Raw genomic sequence first — 18088 nt, forward strand, 5'->3', positions numbered from 1 at the left:
CTAAACTACAGAGTAGGCTACCGGACGGCCCATCAATCTGTGATCCTGTCTTTACGTTGCGCCCGGGCCAGGAAAACGGGAAGGGAGATATGCATGCCTCATGGCTGACGCCGACGGCCCATAGTTAGGAATGTCCCCTTCTTTCGTTTATGTCACTTAAATAGTTATTAAACATTTTAAGAAAATTTGATGGGATATATTAATATAAGATATGCCACTTCATAAACATGTATGTTCAAATTTGATTTATATAAGTTTGAACAAAAATAATGAACTTAACTGGGAATATACACATAGTAGTTTCAGTTTTTTTGTTGCAAATTGTAGAAGTTAATTTGAATTTAATGCTTGTTGATATATGTTATATTAATATATCTTATTATTTTTTTAAAAAATCTAATGACTATTTAGATGACAAGCACGACATAGGGGTGGATATCCAACCAAGGACAGAAAAATCCATCGCCCTGTATCGCCAACACAAGTTAAATTCAAAGTGTAAAATAGCCGGGCCTCAGCTACTGCATTTCTGAAACACGAAATCAATGTCCCATATTTCGTTATTCTAGAGTCTAGACTACGAACGCAACAATGGGAGCTGAGAAAACGCAGTAAGCAAACCGATGAAGATCAGCGTCCTATCTCAACATCTTCCAAGTTCCAACGTGCTCGATACTCGGGCAGTAAAGGCTGGCTGACGAAAGCAACTATGCAGCCGTCGAACGTCTATCGAGCTCATCGGTAAAAGTAGTTCCTGTACGCCGGCGTCCAGCATTCCGGCAAGACGTCATCGTGGTATAATAACTCAGGGGTCCACGAAACAGGGGCCAAGCAAAACCCTCTGCTCCTCAAATCATGCTCCAGACCTGCCTTCCTCTTCTCTTCACTGTGATCCTGAAGATAAGTCGGTAAATGTATGATCAGTCCTGGCCAAACTCTGTTCTTAGAATTTGCAAATAGATACTCATTTTGTTCTATATTATAAATTTTTTGGGGTTTTTCTAGATTTATTCATGCATTAATGTATATATTTTATATATATGTCTAGATTCATTAGTATATAAGTGAATCAAGGTAAGACCAAAAAATCTTATAACGGGTGGAATATCGTTAAGGGGAAAAGGGGGAGTTGTACATTCCGAAACACTACCTTGTTTGTGCTATTCGTCGTCAGATACGGTTCGCTGAATAACTGTACCAAATCAGAAAAACGGAAGGGTTGTTAGTCAGCATTACCTGGCTTCAGAAAAGATTGGCAAATCAGTAATGGTTGTGGTAGTACGGATGTCCTTTCTTTATGCTCATTAGTGTCAGGAAAACGATATACTACTAAGACTTGGACATGACTTGGAAGTCCACTGACAAAAGGCACGAGCAAGAGGTCAATATGCCAAATGCCCAAGTGCGTACTGAAACAAGGTAAAAGGCTGAAGCAGTAGGTGCAGATGAATGATCAATTGCATCTCGACAGTACAGCGCATCGCTCAGCTGCATGCAGTGCACGTTGGATCATGGCAGTATCTTCTACTAATTTCTAGAAACATCTGAGAGACAAAACACACAGGGGCATATGCGAAACAGCGGAAAGGATCGTGCTGATAGTGTTTCACCTGTATTTGCCCATGAAGAAATTTGATGTAGTTGATGGTTTCCAACAGAACAGACGCTGTGTCCGTCTGTCCAAACGAGACAGTTGCATATATTTAGCGGCCAAAAATTGGAAGAACAGATACACTAGTTTGGAAGCATGAAGTGGAATATCCACCCAAGTGATGAAAAAAAATAATTTTATCATAAAGTGTGCGTCCAATGATCTCATACCTTCCCGAAAGGCGAGACGATCTGCTGCAATGCCGTGATCTTCTCCCCTAGATTCACTTTGGGGGCTTGTGGCTGCGTATAATTCGAAACAGGCTCTTCAAATGCTAGATCATCAAAAAGGTTCACGAGGTCAATCAACTATCCTGTCAGCTCTCACTGTTAGTTTACCTTGGGAGACGATGTAAGTGAAGTCTCTGACTTGGACTTCTTCCCGTTGCCTCCCACCCTTCCCGCTGATCTTTTCTTGTTAGGATCACTTCCTCTGCTGCTACAAGTCCTTGCCTGCAAGAATTGTATGGGTTTTACACATTGACTTCTAGTTAGTAGTTACTTGCTGATCCAATATACAACTATTCAGTCTTACCAGCTGGGTAATTTGTTGCTCCTTTGTGTCTCTGCACATCAGTTCTTCTGGGGTTCTTGACCTGTATCCACTGAAACAGACGACGTCCGGAGAAACGCTGCCGATCTCTATACCGGGCTGATGATCGTCATCGGGAACACTAGTAGGAATCAGTTGCTGCAGAAATGCGGCCATGGAAGCTCCAGCCTGATCCTGCGGCTGGATGCAACGTTGCACTTGCACCACAGCACCGTCGTTCCCCAGCTGCTGGTACACCAGCGGCGAGCTGGCGATGCCGCGCTCGATTGAACGAATGGCAGCGTGCGGGCCGTTGCTATCCAGGCTATGGGCGCCGGCGGCGGCGACAGCTGATGCTGCGCCCATGTCGCCGGCGTCGTCCATGTCCATCCCCTTGAGGTAGTCGCATGCCACGGGGACGCCCTCGAACACTTCCGGCGCCATCACGTCGTCTCTCGTGCTATTGAGCAACGAAAGGAAGCTCTCCCCGAAGCTGTCCTCCTTGATCCCATCCTCTTGTCTGCCACTGCAAAACATCGCAGATCGTCTTAACTTGATCACTCGCGACAACCAGCACTAGGTATGGTCTAGATGTGCATATTCTATACTCACAGGACGCTCTGGTTCCAGAGGTGGCCGGCGATGTGCTTGCTGATCGGGAGGCAGGCGTCGACCGCCGCCGCCGACGACGACGAGAAGGTCGTGTCGGCGCCGGAGCCGGCGAAGAGTGCATGCATCTGCATGATCCGATGGCTCTCCCACATGCCGCGGCTAGCTGGTTGGTGAAGTGGAGGAGAAGCTGCAGCGACCAGCCGGGGTTCCGGGTGCATCTCGGGCCATGAAATACACGATACGACGCTGGCTGCAGTGCATGCGTGTATGCGGTAGTGGTGGACCAAATCGAAGTGGCCTTTTTTTTTTTTTAGCCAGCGGTGGGGGTTCCTGAGGATGATATGCCGGCGCGTCGGCATGACGTGAGCAGTTTCTTGGTAGAGGCCTAAATGTTGGTGCACATTTAGTACATTATACTGATGGTATGTGGTATAGTGGGTGTTATTGGATCATATCAATGAGCATGAACCAGCTCTAACTTCGCCACGAACTCGATTACTCGATTGGTCAAGTCGAAAGCCTGTAACTTCAAGTTGTCTCTGGTGAACAAAGGTTGTTTGTTTATGTTTAGAATTATCGTAATCTAGATTATTAAATTAAATTATTATAAATTAAAGTAGGTAATGAATAGTAAGGTAGTTAATTACTTTAGAGTACTCAATGGTAAAATCACTCTTGAAGTAGCTTATAGTAATATAAGCTTCAGATTATAATAACTTATCATTATAATCTATTTATTTGTTTTAGATTATTTTTAATAATCTAGATTACACAAACAGAACCTAATGTTTACTAGTCTTTATCTCGAATTTCTATTGCCGTGTGTTCTAATGCTTCCTAGATGATGTCGTTGGCTTGTAAGTGCATGTTTGATCATTCATTTTATTCGAAAAAATATAATTATTATTTATTTTGGTGTGACTTATAGTTTCTCATTAAAGATACTTTACTTATGACTTACTTTTTTATATTTATTAAAAAATTACATAAGACAAATGATCAAACATATCAAGAGTCAACAACAACATCTATTAAAAAAAAGAGCAAAGTAATTTATAAGCACCAAGGGCCAACATGGCCAGATTGAATCAAGTGGTTAATTGTTGGAAGGGACTCAGGGGAGCACTAATCACCATGTTGTCATTAGGGATTTGGTCAGCAGCTTATCAAACTGATAACCCATTTTGGAAGGGAAAATTCGCTTTCAAAATTATAGTTCTTGCACCAAATGATACGTTGCAACATCAGTTTAAATGTAAATTGAGCTATTGCTTCGATTATAAAGTATCTCAAGCGCATCCATGGTGGCCCCTTCCAGCCTTTTGGAAAAGGATTAAAGAGACACGACACGATATCTTAGCGATAAGCATGCGTGCCGTTTATTCTATCAGAGGATAATAAGAGGTGAAGCATATCAAGAGTTCTATGTGGACTCAAATGAACAAGAAGAGCATCAAACCCTTTGTTTAGTCTATGCTGACATCTTCCGTGTCAAACACTAGGAAGTAGGGACAGCACATCGTCCATCTTGAAAGATGAAGGATGCAGATATGCTTCCTACAGACAAGTGAAGATCTCAGGTTGGTAGAGGCTAGCAATGACGGATGAAAAGTTGCATTCGGTCAGCAATTTTACGATCCTTAAGAAGATACCAAAATGTACTACTTTTCTCTATATAAATTTTAGTACCTCTCGGTACCCTGAGTACTAGAAGGTATCAAATTTTGCATTAAAATTTTAATACCTCTTATTAACTGCTTAAGGACTACAAAATTGTTCTCCATCATAAAATACAAGATGGAGGGAGAACTAAAACTCTATGGAGTTTCTTATGATGTGTATTTTCTCTGGTGGAAGACTTATACTTATAAGACAAAACTTAATTTAAATTTAAAGTTGATTTTGTAACATTTTCTTGCAGCTTATTTTACAGTATTTACTTTTAAATCGCTATAAACATATATATATAAATGTTTTATCTATAAATTATTTTTTGGTTGCTATATAAGCCGTGCAGCTTATTCTTTCTATAAGCGAAACGATAAGAGCAAAAAATGGGAGGGAGGAACATTCGAGAGTAATCAATTTATGTCTAATGTGACATACTGCTCGCACTGTTTCGGTCAAAGGCATTGAGCAGACAAGAAATGCTTATAGTGCATACAAGCGGTACACAAATTGCTTATGAAACTAGTTCTGTTACCAACTGTAACAACAAAAACATGCAGTAGTGCAGCGGTGTCTGAGGGAACGTTGCAGCTATATGTTTATGCGTTGTATAGTTTAGATTTTCTTTTTTAGCTGGAGTTAAAACAAAGTGGCTGAAAACTTATGGTCGACAATCATTTTTAACGGCATTAAAGTATATCTTGTAGATAGGTACTCTTAGGCCTTGTTTAGTTCCTAAAATTTTTTTTCAAAAACATCATATCGAATTTTTAGACATCTAAATAAAACATTAAACATAGATGAACCAAAAAACTAATTGCATAGTTATGGAAGAAATCTTGAGACGAATCTTTTGAGCCTAATTAGTCCATGATTAGCCATAAGGGCTACAGTAACCAACATGTGCTAATGACGAATTAATTAGGCTCAAAAGATTGTCTCGTGGTTTATAGGCTAGCCGTGAAATTCGTTTTTTTATTTGTGTCCGAAAACCCCTTCCGACATCCGATCAAACGTTCAACGTGATGTTTTTGCCAAAAAAATTTGGCAACTAAACAGCAACTTATTTTCCTCTTTTCAGTGAGTTATAACATTCCTAGAGCAAGTACACAATAATAAAGGCCAGATGTATGTACAGAATAGAGAAAAAGGGTAGCCTGGATATAGTAGGATCTACAATCCTAGCAAGTGTTATGTCCAGAGGTAGAACTGCGAATTCACAAATGTAATGCATAAACTGATTGTTTTGTTTTCTGAAGCATACAAGATAAATGACGGTGGGATAATTCAACAGTACATATCACCTATGGACTCATTGTAAATGTGACACTAGAATAGAATCTGTTTTGTACTATGACAATTTAGCATTATGTCAAGTAGAAACAATCAATATAACTATCAGGATCAGGTCAAAGTTGTCAATATCCAATACTATTCCAAACTGCACAACCACGGTAGATGGAAAGAGCATTCTGACATAAGTTATTAGAGGGAAAGCATAATATGAATTTTCAACTGAACTTGAAAATCAACAGATAAATTCAAAGTAAGATGCTAATGAAAGCCATGACTTTGCTCAGTGGAGCCCACTGTTTTAACAGCAGTAGTAACAGGACAAAAATAACAGGTTTGTTGGGATGGAGGAAACACCATTGGCAACATAAGATGGGCCAGACAAAGATAATCACAATGACTATAGGGAAGAAACAGAATCACATTTACCTATAAAAATTACTCAGAATCACATTTTACTTGTAAAAATTACTTATGGAAGATATGCAATTTGCATTCTGCACAATACATAATTTCAGAATCCTACCGGTTACCAGATTTGACAACAGGGAAGCACTCGTTATCAAAATAGAAGTTCTAAATTATGACAAAAATATATTTATGCTTGTCTGAAGCTCCAAACATGGATATACTGATGCCATCTGTCCAATGCTACATAGCACCAGAAGAAGGGCGGTTACAGCTAGGGGTGATAATAGGCCAAGGCCCTTGGGTCCTTTCATAACCCTACTTATAACCCTTAAAAATTTTTAGCTCAAAAATCTATAAAATTTTAGCCTACCCTATTTTGGACCCAACCCTTGAGTTTTGTAGGCAAAAAGGTTGCATACATTACCACCTCTAGTTACAGCACTACGTGCTGCAGTCATCTGCAGCCTAAATCCACAATAAAACCACACGTAGAGCTATATAAAGTATGGATAAGGGTGCCCCATCACACCATAACTATGGATAAGGCAGGTATAAACCAAAAATAGTCACACAACAGAAAGAATACAGTATTACCAGGCTTATAGCTGGATCAAATACAAGTAGTGTTTTATCTAATTGACCAAAACAGGTGACACTGTGAGAGTGAGTGAACGAGAGGATTATACCAGAAGCTACCATCCCTTCCTTTGCTAGTAAGGAAATACTCACTAAACTAGCTTGATTTACAATATGCCATCAGGACCTACCCTTTGTGATACATTGAGCACAGCTACCATCCACAAGAACTGTGAACTCGAATGAGTGAATCACCTGTCAAGTTGAAAGACATATTAATCTACATTACATGTGATTGTAACAGCTAGGGTAGATAAACACACACTCTTTCATAGTCACGAGGTTTTTTTGGTATAAAACAAAAGATAAGCTAATAACAAAAGAATATCTTAACTATTCAAGCTAGTCAGCACACTTTCTGTACAGGAGGAAAAAAGTGACGGTGTGTAAGGAATAATAGAATTTTGAGAGAGATGCAGCTAAAAAGGGATGGGCAGAGAAGAAAGACAGGAACAGTTGAAATATTAACTGAAAAAGATGATGCATATAATGCTGAATCAATACCCTCTGTAATCAAATCAATACAACACCAGAAAGGAATAAAGGTATACAGCAGCAGCAGGTGCCCGAAGAAACATATGATATATAAAGATGACATAAGAAACCTTCATCACCATGTAAACTTATAGATCTGACAACTATATATGCTGCCTACATGAGCATTTACCTGACCACAAAGTTGTTTATGATTATATAGACCACCAGACCACTAACACTAACATCAATTCAAAGACTGCCATAATAAAATAGTAACAAAGATCAACTTAAGAGCTCCAAAACAACTATTATAGGGGTTAGAAACTAGCCAGTTATGAGTTACTCCTATAAGCCTGTCAACAGGTTCCTACATTATACTGAATAGAACCCCAAACTGTACCTGGGCAACCCTCAAACCAGTACAAAATCAGTCATATTCGCGATTAATCTATGCAGAAATTTTGCTTGGTCCATGCATTGAATTGCAAGAAATTTAAACAGTTATAGTTTATAATTTACACAGTACGGTTTTGCTACAACGAATAAGAACATTACTACTAGATCACATTACACATTAATCATCAGTGAGCTGCAGTTGCAGGCTTGCAGCATGTCTTTCACGTTACACAGTACATAAACGAGACGATTAATCGATCAAACATAACGCGATCCCCATTCAAGCTAATTGAAGCCAATTCATGCATGGGGGCACCGCGGCAGCACAAAAAGTCGAAGCACTCGATTGGAATTCAACCCGGAGCTAGATCCGACTAAAATCAAAGCATACTAAAAGGGATGTCGGCTCCGTCGACAGCCGGAAACCCTAGCTTCTAAAGGTCTCACCTCACTTGCAGTAGCGGTCGGCCTTCTTGCGCACGCGGTCGTCGAGGGCCTCCTCCACGGTGCGGCTGCGGGAGGCCTTGGCGGCGTTGGCGGGGTCGTACCCGAACTTCTTCGACTCAACGGGGAACAGATCCTCGTACTTCATCCGCTTCGCCGCGTCGATGGTGTACTCGTCGCCTCCGCCCTCGCCGCCCTCCACGGGCGCTGCCGCGGCCTCGGCCTCGGCCTCGGCTTCGGCGTCGGCGGGGGCGTCGGAGGCGGGCCGCTTGGCCTTCTTGTGCTTCTTCGGCTTGTGGAGGGAGGCGGCCTCGCCGCCCTTGAAGACGAGGCGGCCGGGCTTCGCTTTCTTGTACGCGTCCGACATGGGGGTTCGTGGCCGCAGGGGAGGGGAACGAACGAGATGCCGGTCTGTGCGACGCGGGCGGCTTATGATGATCGCGGTCTGGCTAGGACGGCACAAAATTTTTTATCTATTTGTGAACATTTCAGTTTTTCAATTTTAACCTAAATCCTAGTACCAAAACTATTTCTGATCTGATCATCTGAATGGCTGAATCTGTTGACCACAATAGCTCGCTTGCTGTGATCAATGACACTTGTATGTCGATCTGGTGTTAGTATTGTTTGGTTATAATGACAGACAACGTTATTTTACCGCACCACGATACAAACGTTATATTGCTATTTGGACATGTAGCTTTGGTTGATATACGGTCGACTACTATGGCTCTCCAGCTTGCTGATTACACCTATCGTCATTAGGTATGGCCAAACGGTTTATATATAAAATTAAGTTCTTAAAAAAAATAAAATTCTAGAATGGCGAGCTAAGTTTAATGAACCTTGGTCAGCGGACCAATGACCATTGTTTCCCTATACCATTCTCGTTGGGTATTTAGGATTGTTTCACGCTTTCACATGACAAATTTTCTTTTTTTCACGTAAGATGCAAATACTCAGGAAATATGTGGATCATTATATATGAAGTATGTGGATCACAAATAATTTCGATACAAGTTCAGCACGCTTGCATATGAATAATGTGGACCATTGTATTCATCAATATGAGTTCTCTTCTCATCTCATCATAGTTGAAATACAATCATTTTTCTTTTATGAGTATCTCTAAAGTATATAATCATCATGTTTCTTGGGGGTCCTTGGGGATTCTTGATTGGAGCTGAACTAACCATAGCCTAAAGTCGTAGCTCTTTGGTTAATAAGATCCAAAAGGTTTATCAATCCCAAGAGGTACAGATCCATAATAGACATATAGAGATTATTATACGCCAAGTAACATCAAAAGTGTGGGTTTCCGAAGAAGGAATGTCTAATGTTTTTTCACCTGGGGAATTAATTGGACTATTGCGAGCGGAGCGAGCAGGGCGGGCTTTGGATGAATCGATCTATTATTTCACTTGTATAATTGCATAGCTATGAGGTTTATACCATTGGCAAAACGGCATATGTTCGTATCGTCTCTCCAAGCTACAAGCCTACGATATACGATGAATTAAAAAATAACAAATCGATGAAAATGGGATGAAGAGAATTTAAGGAAGAAATAGACTTGTAAATGGTTTATGTACGAAATAAGGAAGAGCAAAAACAAAGTTGACTTAAAGAAGACATTTGGATTTTCGTTTTTTTACACTAACAAATGTCAAAAAGTATATGTGGTAGAGGTAGCATAAGCAAGCTGAAAAATGGCCCTTATTCTGGTTTGTTTAATGGACACTAAAAATATAAATATTTATCTACCCCTGTAAAAAGGAGCATTGGTGGTGGTGAATCTGTCATCTACCTCACCACCAACTCTCTCCTATTTTTTAAAACAAAAAATAACTTAGACATATATCAGACCACTTATTAACTCTACTTTAATAATATACTAATGATATTTTTAATAAAATCTCGTTGTAACGTATGGGTAATATGCTAGTATACGTAAAGTCTGTGCATAGCAGAGGCGGATTTAACATGGGGCAGCGGGACTCGAGCCCCCGCTACCCGTTAAATCTGTTGGAGCCCCCACGAAGACTCCCCTATAATTTTATAGCAAAGATCGATAGAAGGAAAGGCTAAATCTATATCTAATTTATTCAGACCCCCTAATCTCGCTAGCTAGATACGTCATTGGTGCATAGGAAGTGTATATACATAAAATGTTCACGCCATTTAAGTTACGAGCGGACGTTCATTCGGTAGACCTTTCACATTTCTCTTGTATAATTTCCTCTTTGAAAAAGGATTCCATAACCCATAGAAATGTGGTGTTTAAATTGAGAAAATTTTTGGGAGAAGTGTCACGTCAATTGTTTGACCGGATGTCGGAAGGGGTTTTCGGACACGAATAAAAAAACGAATTTCACGGCTAGCCTAGAAACCGCGAGACGAATCTTTTAAGCCTAATTAATCCGTCATTAGCACATATTGGTTACTGCAATACTTATGGCTAATCATGAGCTAATTAGGCTCAAAAGATTTGTCTAAAGATTTCTTCCATAACTGTACAATTAGTTTTTTGGTTCATCTATATTTAATGCTTTATTTAGATATCTAAAAATTTAATTAGATGTTTTTTTAAAAAAATTTGGTAACTAATCAATGCCAAAATCGATCACCCCCATTTTCATGGGAAAGATCGTAACGAATCACCCTTCTTCCGGAAAAGCATCTGTTGGCGGTCTCTTCGCGGCGGCGCTCCACTCCCCTCCTCAGGCCGCCAAAATTTCCGACCCCTCGCCTTCTCCCCAATTCTCGCGCTCTCCGACCACCACCTCCTCCTCCAAAACCCTAGCCCACCAGCCGCCGCAGACGGAGCCGCCGCCCCGATGCGGCGGACCTACGAGGAGATCTCCGACGGCGAGTGGTCGAACCACAGCTTCAAGCCTTCGCGCATCCTCAAGCGCCCCAGCCGGAGCGCCCAGCCGGACACGCAGCCTCCCCCGCCCATCGATTCCTTCCGTTACAAGCCCAGGTCTTCCCCCGCCACCGCCACGAGCGCCGCCACCGTCGTCCTCTCCGACGACGACGACGATTTCGATCTTGGTCGAGACGAGCGGTTGCGCCGCGCCGGGAAGAGCTCCCAGGTGCTCAATCGTCCGCAGCGTCAGCACAGCCCCCCCGCGCGTGCGCGGGCCCCTCCGTCAATCGGGTCCTTCAGCTACAACCCTAAACCCTCGAAGGCCGCCGCCACGGTGTCGGTCTCCGACGACGACGATGATTTTGATCTCGAAGACGATGATTTCGACCTCCCTGCTTCGAGAAATTCGCGTCCGCGCCGCATCACGGGTCGGCGTTTGGCAACAGCCGCTGAGTTATCGGAGGAGGACGATGATTTAGAGCTTGCCGATGATGATTTTGACCGCCCAGACCCAAGGCCATCGAGGCCTCGTCGTGCCACTGCTCGCCGCTTCGTGGTTAAGGATGACGATGACAGCGACAGTCATGTGGGTGCTTTGGAGGTAGAGGGGGCAGAAGCAGAGGATGATGATGGTGTGAACTGGTCAGAGTTGGAGAATGAGGATGATGAAGATGGGGATTACGGTGAGACGAGGATGGAGGTGGGGGATGGGGATGTAGTGGGTAACGCGTTGCGCAAGTGCGCACGCATTTCGGCTGATCTGCGACAGGAGCTGTATGGTTCATCAACACGGAATTGTGAGAGTTATGCTGAGATAGATGATTCCAGTGTCCGAATTGCTACCCAGGTATGCATGTATCTGTTTTTATGTAGTTTACTTGAAGATCTAGAGTTTTGATTCAATGGATGTGTGGGAGCAGGATGATGTGGATGCTGCATGCACAAGTGAGGATTCGGAGTTTGAGCCTTTGCTGAAGCCCTACCAGCTTGTGGGGGTCAATTTTCTTCTTTTGTTGCACCGGAAAAGTATCGGCGGAGGTGTTTTTCTAAAATGACATAAACTGATGCATTTGATCATTTTTTAGCGCACACGATGAGATAATATTGATGTACTCCCTCAGTTTTATATTATAAGACTATCTAACTATGACTAGATTCATTCATTGATTAATGCACATTGTTTTTATATGTATCTAGATTTATTAACATCTATATGAATTTAAACAATGCTAGAAAATTTTACATGTGAAACGGATGGAGTACTTCAGTAATTCACTTCACAGACCACCCTTTATGTTGCCTAAGTAGTAAACACATGATAACATGAAGTTTATTTGCAAATATCCTGTTATTTCTGCCACTTCTGTCTTCTGAAACATGCACCTGTGACCTGTTGTTTTTTCCCTTTATATTGTTTAGATTTCAGTTGTGTGAAATTACAATCAATTATCAATCTTCAGTTAATCAAAATGAACTTGTGGAAAACACATTTCTGGTATACCTTTGAATCTTTTGTAATTTAATTAACAAATACTCCCTCCGTTTCACAACGTAAGACTTTCTAGCCTTGCCTAGAAGCTCTAGATTCATATGGATTGTAATGCATTTAGACATATATACAGACCATATACATTGATCAATGGTTAAATCTAAGCAAGACTAGAAAGTCTTACAATATGAGATGGAGGGAGTAGATCCAAATATGATAGAATATGAAACTATTAAGATTGGTAGCTCAACTAAAATAATACCTTCAGCATTCCTGTATTCATGTGATAACTACAAAAAGATCCAAATATTCAGGATCACATGTCTTTACCATGAAAATCTTGTTCTATAATGTACCAAGGGATTAAAGTTCAATGTTAAAGCTTAGTTTCTGCGAAATAATTGTTTTGTGGTTTAAGTAATGTTGAGCCAATAACCATATTAGTTGTTTTTTGTAATATATTTGTTGTTTCTGCATGCTAAAAAGTCTAAACTGTTCGTATTGACCTATGTTTTTTTTTCCTACAGCAATTTTGGCTGATGAAATGGGTCTTGGTAAAACAGTCCAGGTACGAAATGTTGCATTATTTGGTGGAAAGGAAAAATAAATAAGCTTAGTGAAATAACATCTTATCAGGATATAAGCTATTCTAGTTCAAATTGGAAGTTCTCTTTTTTATTGTGTGGATTTATGCACTAGTTCTTTATCAAAAAAGATTTGGCCGTGTTGACTTTTTGGGGGTACACAATTACCATATAATATTGTCAGGATTTAACATAATGTGTATTATTTTAGATAGGCTGATTTTTTTAATACTATACTTCAATGGAAACTCATACTGTTTGATATTTGCTCTTGTGATGACAGGCCGTGACCTACCTTACTCTTTTGCGGCATCTATATAATGACCCAGGTCCTCATTTGATAGTTTGCCCAGCATCTGTGTTGGAAAATTGGGAAAGGGAACTTAGAAAATGGTGTCCTTCATTTTCGATCATCATGTTTCATGGTGCTGGAAGGGCTGCCTACTCAAAGGAGTTGAGCTCCTTAGGCAAAGCTGGTTACCCACCTCCATTTAATGTCCTCCTCGTTGGTTACTCTCTCTTCGAAAGACGGAGGTCTGTGGTTATTTATTTTGTGTCTAGGACCACAATTTTGATAGTATCAATGATTTATTCATGTTTATATAAGATCAAATTCCTTTTTATCTTTAATACAGTGCTCAGCAGAAGGATGATCGCAAAGCACTCAAAAGATGGCGATGGAGTTGTGTGCTGATGGATGAAGCACATGTACTGAAAGATAAGGGTAGCTTTCGATGGAGAAACCTTATGGCTGTAGCACAACATGCTCGTCAACGGCTAATGCTAACAGGAACTCCCCTCCAAAATGATTTGCATGTAAGTTTCACTGACAACTTGACCGGTGATTGGTTTTAAGTGAGTTCTGCTGCATGTGTTTTATTGTGGTTCTTTGCAATTTCTATATATCAATCACCTATTTGATGGAAATTTTAGCACATACTCCCTTTGTCCCATTTTGATTATCATATAAGCAGAAAAAGGAAATCACAATTTGAACATAATATAAGGGAAGTCTACTGTGCATCGGTTGGGATGCACAACCCTTCAGCTCACACGCAGATCGAATGCTTGCATGTATCTATCCAATCAGCTTCCATGTGATTTGCAAATTTTCGTTTTGCATGTATGCATGCAGGTTGGGATTTGTGACCCTCTAGCTTTTTAATGCAAATTAAATAGATTATGGGGAAGTTTTTGTTCTTCTTGGTCTTAGTGCCCATACCTTATATGATGATCAAATTGGGATGGAAGGAGTACTAGTGTACTACTGTCTGTAAAAATCAAGAGTATGTTGGTTAGGTTGCATACATTAATAATTCTGCATAACCAGAACCCACAGGTTTGCAAAGGCCTGAGCACACACTTAGCATGTCAATCAAAGATCTGTAACTAATACTTGTTTTGGTAGAAAAATCCACGTAAGCTTTTGGCTTTACTAAGAACTTTTATGCATTGGCCTTATTACGTGAAACCAATATTTAGCATTTGTATTTTGCGTACGGTGATTGCATAGCAAGTAGTCAGGTTCTCAACACTGTTTGCTGCACATCACTTTTTAATTACTACTTCAGTGAAAAACCATGAAACACTTCGCACGAATTTTCGGATAGCTTTCTGGCTTCGGTTCTTTGGAGTAGGAGCTCCAACTACTTAAGTTTAGTTCATTCCATCTTAAAGCACCTCATATTTTCTACTGATTTACAGGAGCTATGGTCATTGTTGGAGTTCATGATGCCTGATATATTTGCCACCGGAGATGTTGATCTGAAGAAACTGTTAAATGCAGAAGACCATGAGCTAATTTCACGTATAAAGTCTATTTTAGGTCCATTTATTCTCAGACGCTTGAAGTCAGATGTTATGCAGCAACTTGTTCCAAAGATACAACATGTACGTTGACGTAAAAATCAACATATGTTTTTTCCTTGTCATGCTTCAACTCATGTTGATCTTCTGTTACAGGTTAATTTTGTCACCATGGACTCAGAGCAGTTTCAAGCTTATAATCATGCCATAGATGAATACCGTGCTGCTTGCCAAGCTCGTAGTTTGAAATCTACATCCAATTTTTCTAATAATGTCTCTGGATTGATTCCAAAGAGACAGATATCAAACTATTTTATGCAGTTCCGTAAGGTGAGCATACCATTTTTAAATTTCAGGGAAATATTTATACCCATTTCAAATGTTCTTTTCTATTTTGGTCCACAGATTGCGAACCATCCTTTGCTTATAAGGCGCTTTTACAGTGACAAAGATGTTGATCGAATTGCAAGGTTACTGTATCCTAAAGGTGCATTTGGTTTTGAATGTTCCTTGGAAAGAGCAACCCAAGAACTTAAGAGCTACAACGATTTTGCTATCCATCAAGTATTGTTCATTCCTTCTACAGTTCTACCTGATCATTTCTTATCCACCTTATAATGGTTTCTCAGGCTGAATTATACCGGTGTTTGATGTCTTGCAATGTTGAATTGTTTGGTCATAACTGTCATCCTGCTTATTGCTAGTAACTTAGTTTTTTTTCTTTGCACCAAATATTTAGGTGTAAGGGTAGGTTAGGCCGTGAGGCCGTAAGAGAATAATATGGATGTGGCAAAGTATGTTTTTTTGTTGCCGAGGAACATTTTCCGTGTCCAAAATTTAGCTTGCTTTCTATCCTATCTGTGGTGCGTTCATACCATTTGTTTCTCACTTCTTTTCAGCTATTAATTTCATATGGTGATTCTGGTACAAAGGGTGCCCTAACTGATGAACATGTTCTTGGATCAGCAAAGTGTCAGGTGTGGTTTTCCCCTTATCTGTTAATATATACTACCTCAGTCCCATACTATAGTTCTAGCTTTCAAATTTTGTCCCAGAATATAGCTGCTTCACCTACTTTCTCATCTCAACTAATCCAATATTCTCTCGTTTAATTTTTCACTTGCTTTCTCGTGTTTCTCATCTCAATGAATTACAACCCTCTCTCATTTGATTTCACTCCATTCCTTTATCTCTTCAAAGGGCAGAAGCAGTTATAATATGGGACAGAGGTAGTATATTGTTAGTTTTTTTTGTAACAGACAGTTTAATGGCAGAATCCATAATGATTTTATATGTACAATAATATCTTCAATAGAATGCCTTTTAGGATTTAACAACTCATTTTTTCCTTCATTTTGATGCTCTTCAGGCCTTAGCTGAGATTTTACCTTCTTTAGCAAACGAGGGCCACAGAGTTCTCATATTCAGCCAATGGACAACAATGCTTGATATCCTTGAATGGACACTGGAAGTAATAGGAGTAACATATAGACGTCTTGATGGGGGGTTAGTTTTCCATCAGCACTATTTTCTAAATTATGTTGCTGTTCAATCCTAACCAACAAAGTGCCTTCTGTTTCAGCACCCCAGTAACTGAAAGGCAGACTATAGTTGACACTTTCAATAGTGACCGATCTATATTTGCATGTTTGCTTTCCACAAGAGCTGGAGGCCAGGGTCTGAATTTAATAGGGGCTGATACAGTGATAATACATGATATGGATTTCAACCCCCAGATGGATAGGCAAGCTGAAGATCGCTGCCATCGCATTGGACAACAGAAACCTGTCACTATATATAGGTAATAGGTGCTAAGTTTAATTAATTTTCATTTGAATATTTTGTGTTACTTTTGTTTTTTCAGTTCAGATTGTGAGCATTTCACCACATTCATATTAACAGAGTAATGACGGAATTAATTAATATTGAACTCCACAACTGATAACTCATGGTTTCATTTTCTTTCAGGCTAGTGACAAAGGGTTCAGTTGATGAAAACATATATGAGATAGCAAGGAGAAAGTTAGTATTAGATGCTGCAATTCTCCAGTCTGGAGCCGAATTAGAAGATAGCACTGATGTACCAGAGAAGACAATGGGAGAAATTTTGGCATCTCTTCTCCTGGTGTGAATTTCTTGTCATGGAATGCTTGAAGGGTACATAATTTCACCTGAGGATGTCTGTAACTGTCAATCTTATAGACTTCATCTAAGCAAAGACACTTTTGCTTGGCCGTTCTAATATGCTTAGCTTGATGGTGCTTATTCTGCATTGGATCTTGATTTGTTGCTGTCTGCCTCATCTACCTTTTGTTCAATATGAATGAGCTTGTCAACTGTGCTGCAGAGTCATACTCCTATTTTGTTTTGAGTGTGATTCAGCATAGTGACATTGTATTAAGCTTAAAAGAGTTGCAGATAGGTGGTACCAAATTTTACTGTAGAAAAAGACAAACCAGAAGTTTCAGAAAAATAATTATACATCTGTACTGCTGGAAATTACAAGCTTGATATTAATGAAATGAGTCTTCTAACTTCTAAGCCGCATTATGTCAGAATTGCATCACTGGATACCTCAGTTTTTCATATATTTGTTCTCTGGATGACTGCACTACCATTTTGCTAGCACTTATATTTTTGGTGTGGTTTTCATCTCCTTGTTTCTGTAAAAGGAACCTTAGCTACATGCAGTGCCATTTCTGCTGCATTGGTTACCATGCACCACGCCTAATACAAAATTCTTCTTTGTCCTGAATAGTATAGACAACGGGTGATTGTTTTCCCCCCTCTTTTTGGTCTTGCTAGCAGTGTGATGTTATGCTGAAATTCTTTCCTGGTTGTTGCTTGATGGTACGCTTGTGATTTGTGAGGTTCTGATTGGACTTCCGTCTAAGAGAAAGATGGTTTCTGCTATTTTATCGACTGTTCCTTTCTGACCGTACGCCTGCCTCCTGGATTATGTTCATTTCCTTTTCCCTATTACAGATTTGCATTGAAGGTGGTGCTTCTTGCCTATTAATTTTGGATTGCTTATTGCGGTGTGTTGTCAATGAATTTGTTTAAACTACTGCTTGTATTATTTGTTTTCTGTCCTCTCTCTTATTTGAATATTATGAATATGGTATAGTTGCTGCGCACCATCTTTTCTGATTTTTAACTGTAGTAATAACTTGTGTACTACTAGGTCCATCAGTATAACTTATTAGCTCCATTGCATTAGT

At 40.1% G+C, this 18088-nt stretch overlaps 2 protein-coding genes and 1 pseudogene across 2 annotated transcripts; 1 reads left to right on the top strand and 2 right to left on the bottom strand.

Annotated features, from left to right (window-relative positions):
• Positions 1-472: 472 nt before the first annotated feature.
• LOC102711802 lies at positions 473-6865 on the bottom strand (annotated as a pseudogene).
• LOC102712079 lies at positions 6421-8536 on the bottom strand. The gene is made up of 2 exons (XM_006653618.3): positions 8123-8536; positions 6421-6997 (listed from the first exon to the last, which is right to left on the bottom strand). The coding sequence occupies exon 1, from the start codon at positions 8484-8486 to the stop codon at positions 8124-8126; it is 363 nt and encodes a 120-aa protein (XP_006653681.1). The 5' UTR covers positions 8487-8536; the 3' UTR covers positions 6421-6997; position 8123.
• Positions 8537-10794: 2258 nt separating this feature from the next.
• LOC102712356 (protein CHROMATIN REMODELING 19) lies at positions 10795-17408 on the top strand. Its single transcript, XM_015836895.2, has 12 exons — positions 10795-11835; positions 11909-12026; positions 13005-13045; positions 13345-13595; positions 13697-13877; positions 14766-14951; positions 15024-15197; positions 15273-15431; positions 15767-15844; positions 16237-16373; positions 16450-16668; positions 16836-17408. Exons 1-12 carry the CDS (start codon positions 10957-10959, stop codon positions 16996-16998), a joined length of 2586 nt encoding a protein of 861 aa, XP_015692381.1. The 5' UTR covers positions 10795-10956; the 3' UTR covers positions 16999-17408.
• The last annotated feature ends 680 nt before the right edge of the window (positions 17409-18088 follow it).

The sequence above is a fragment of the Oryza brachyantha genome, chromosome 4, assembly GCF_000231095.2.
Source record: "Oryza brachyantha chromosome 4, ObraRS2, whole genome shotgun sequence".
Classification (NCBI taxonomy): domain Eukaryota; kingdom Viridiplantae; phylum Streptophyta; class Magnoliopsida; order Poales; family Poaceae; genus Oryza; species Oryza brachyantha.

Coding starts and splice junctions, on each gene's coding strand:
- LOC102712079 (XM_006653618.3), bottom strand. CDS start 8,486: ATGTCGGACGCGTACAAGAAAGCGAAGCCCGGCCGCCTCGTCTTCAAG.
- LOC102712356 (XM_015836895.2), top strand. CDS start 10,957: ATGCGGCGGACCTACGAGGAGATCTCCGACGGCGAGTGGTCGAACCAC. Junction 12,027..13,004: donor CCGGAAAAGTATCGGCGGAG/GTGTTTTTCTAA, acceptor TTTTTCCTACAG/CAATTTTGGCTGATGAAATG. Junction 16,669..16,835: donor AAACCTGTCACTATATATAG/GTAATAGGTGCT, acceptor ATTTTCTTTCAG/GCTAGTGACAAAGGGTTCAG.